Source organism: Notothenia rossii, assembly GCF_949606895.1.
Source record: "Notothenia rossii genome assembly, chromosome: 6".
Classification (NCBI taxonomy): Eukaryota; Metazoa; Chordata; class Actinopteri; order Perciformes; family Nototheniidae; genus Notothenia; species Notothenia rossii.
Window position 1 is genome coordinate 37,289,462 of NC_136909.1, and position 2,991 is coordinate 37,292,452.

At 37.2% G+C, this 2,991-nt stretch overlaps 1 protein-coding gene across 2 annotated transcripts in view; it reads left to right on the forward strand.

Moving 5' to 3' along the window:
* Positions 1-264: 264 nt before the first annotated feature.
* Positions 265-2,991, forward strand: part of cep120 (centrosomal protein 120) — a 43,008-nt gene continuing 40,281 nt past the window's right edge. For both annotated transcript variants that reach the window (XM_079689532.1, XM_079689533.1), the window contains exons 1-2: positions 265-535; positions 2,068-2,224. In XM_079689532.1, the coding sequence (XP_079545658.1) occupies positions 490-535; positions 2,068-2,224 (203 nt within the window). In that variant the 5' untranslated portion in view covers positions 265-489. The remainder of the gene's footprint in view (positions 536-2,067; positions 2,225-2,991) is intronic.

Genomic DNA, 2,991 nt, shown 5'->3' on the forward strand with positions numbered 1-2,991 from the left:
TCATTCTTCTTTGAACAGCAAGACTGCTAACATCCTATTTTAACAATCTCACTCCCTGTAATTGACATAATTAATATATAGTTTAGCTTCTCACCATCATGTGCTGTGGCCCATTGATGTTAACGATCGTAACTGAAAGGCTGCCTGCCAACCGTAAACATTCAGCCACGTGACTTGCAAACTCTCTCTCGTTGTTTTACACAACACGGATCCTTTCTAGCCATAACCGACCAGCAGGGGCGCCGAACCATGCGCCGAACAGGCAACAGTCTCCTTCATCACTTCCGCTTTTAAAACAAAATGGGTGGCGCCAAAGCTTGACAACAGGGCGGCTGTTTGCAGCCTTCAACGGACACTCTGCGTCCAAATAAACAAATGAAATCTCTGCTGTGTTTAAATGTCATGCCCATGAGTTGGTTTCTGACATAAGCGACAGTGTAAAGAGGAGTTTGGATAACTGAGTCCCGTGAAAGTTATACAAATGTCATCATGTCGAAGACAAACCAACTTCTTATCGTTGTGTCCATCCTTGAAGGTAAGAACACAGTTATCTTCTTAAGTAACAATTTACAATATCAATTACCAGCGTGAGACAATAGTAAATGTGTGTTACTGTATACAACTTACTATTAATAATAATACAATATGTAGCATGTCCAACCTTAAGCATTGTCTCTGCTGTTTCGGTAAAAGCTAGAGACTGTAATTTCTGTCAAAGCACCACATTCATTACAGTAAAAAAAAAAAAACAGCCTAAAATCCAATCACTTACATATGATTTTAAAGTAAGTATCTTATGGTTTCGTGCCTACAAAACAGAACGTTTAAATACATCACCTTGGAGTTTGAGACACTAGGAGGGATTTTTTTTTACTTTTCTCTGACATGTTAAAGACCAAACGATTAGTCGAATACATTGCTAGTTAGTTGGAGTCTTAAACCTTTTATTTCAAATATCCCAGTAGGGAAAGAGAAGCAATAATATTTAGAGTAGATTGACTTGAGTATACTTTTTTCTCTAGATCTTTTTACGCATCTATTCGTCAAATAGGCTTTCAAAAGTAGAAACTCACTTAGGCTAAACCCTGAAGACTTATTCAATCAGGGTTGGGAGCTGTGCTTCATAAATGTATTACAATACATTTACTATTTATTTACCTTTAACAAATGTAATCAGTAATATAATCTAAGTATGACAATATAAAAGTGATCTAACCTGACAACTTTCTATCCCTTTTGTGTAACCTCAATATCAAATGCTTCCCAGAAAAATGATATTATACAAATGCTTTGCCAAAGTGGCTGCTTACCAGATAATGCTGCGAGCCATCTCCGGAACCTTTATGACACCGAGTCATGACTGGTCATAATACATACAAAAATCCAACTTTATTGTTTTTAGTGGCAAAATAAATCTAAAATTTAAATTCAGTCTGTTGATATGCCTCAAGTCTCAGGTAACACATTCCTAAGAGTTATTGTTAATGATAATTTGAGTTGGAGAGAAAATGTTGACTGGGGGAGTAGAACAATTCATAAATCAACTAGTATAATAAGGAGAGTGACTCATTTTGTCACTCAAACAGTCTTCTTATTCTTTTGTCAAATGCATCCATACCTTTCATATATAGTAGTAGTATGGGGAAGATATTCCCCAAATTCTCTCCATAAAATGGTGTCCCTCCAGAAACACTTCGGATTGCAACAAAGTCCCATATCTCCTCTGCTCCTTTATTTAACAGTCCTCAGATTTTTACAGTTTGTGACATCAACGTTTATCAAATTTATGTTTGTATTTACAAAATATACTCAGGAAAAGGGATCATCCCTCTGCACTTCAGTACATACATACTTCAGAAAATGTCACAGTTTCATTTGTATGCAACACGCCACTCATCAAATCTCCAACCCCCTAAGTGTCTCATCTCAATTCACCATCCGTTTTAGGGAAAGATTTGGAACTCCAACCATAAGAAATAGCTGTTGCCTAGCTGTTAGCAGTGTACAGGAGACACAGTAAAGTATGTATAAACTATAAAGAAAGTTAATATGTATTTTCCTACTCAGGTCGCCAATTCCCGAAGAGTCCCTGTTTCAGTCTGGTGGTGCAGGCGAGCTTCGATGGCGAGCAGCTGGCCACAGACCCGGCCGAGCACAGCGAGCAGCCGCACTTCAGCACGGAGCTTGCCTGGGAGCTCGACCGCAGGACGCTGCACCAGCACAGGTCTCACCTACCTACATGCTCGTTTACATTTTCACAACAACCATTTCTACCACACTCAACAGATTTTTCAATTGGGTGGCTGTGGCTCAGGGCGGAAAATAGGCTTCACTATCCAACAATTATCTCAGGGTCAGCATGAGGAAGTGTCATTGGGCAAGTTGCTTCAGATTGCTTCCAAATTGTATGGTATGGAAGTGTATTTCAGGTGGTTTGGATACAAGTGTCAGTTAAATGACATGCACTGTAATGTCATGTTTGTTTTTACTAAGCTGATCAAATCATTCAACTATTGACATAGATTTATGTTTTGGCGTCAGCAGACTTTAAAGATGTTTCAGATTGAGAGTGACAAAAGGTTATCGACTCAATGATTATTTTCATAATCAATGAATCTTCATTTTCCTTTTACTTTGTTAATTGATTGGTCTATACACCAATGTATATCACACTCCGTCCTACAGTTGTTTTAGGACAAGCTAAAGGAGAAGATTCTTGTTACATTAGTTTGGAAAATAACCTAAATGATCAATTGATTATCAAAAACATGCGAAATAATTTCTTGTTTGATTAATTGATTAATCTACTGATTGTACCAACTTTGATTGCCTGCTGTTCATTTATATGGTAAAATCACTGTTGCTAGAGGCTACAAATCCTACACGAAAATAATAATTTCACTGTATATTCTAATAATTACCATACAATTGATAATAATAACAATAATAATAATAGTCACCATTCAAAACAAAGTGCTAGTTAGTAGAACA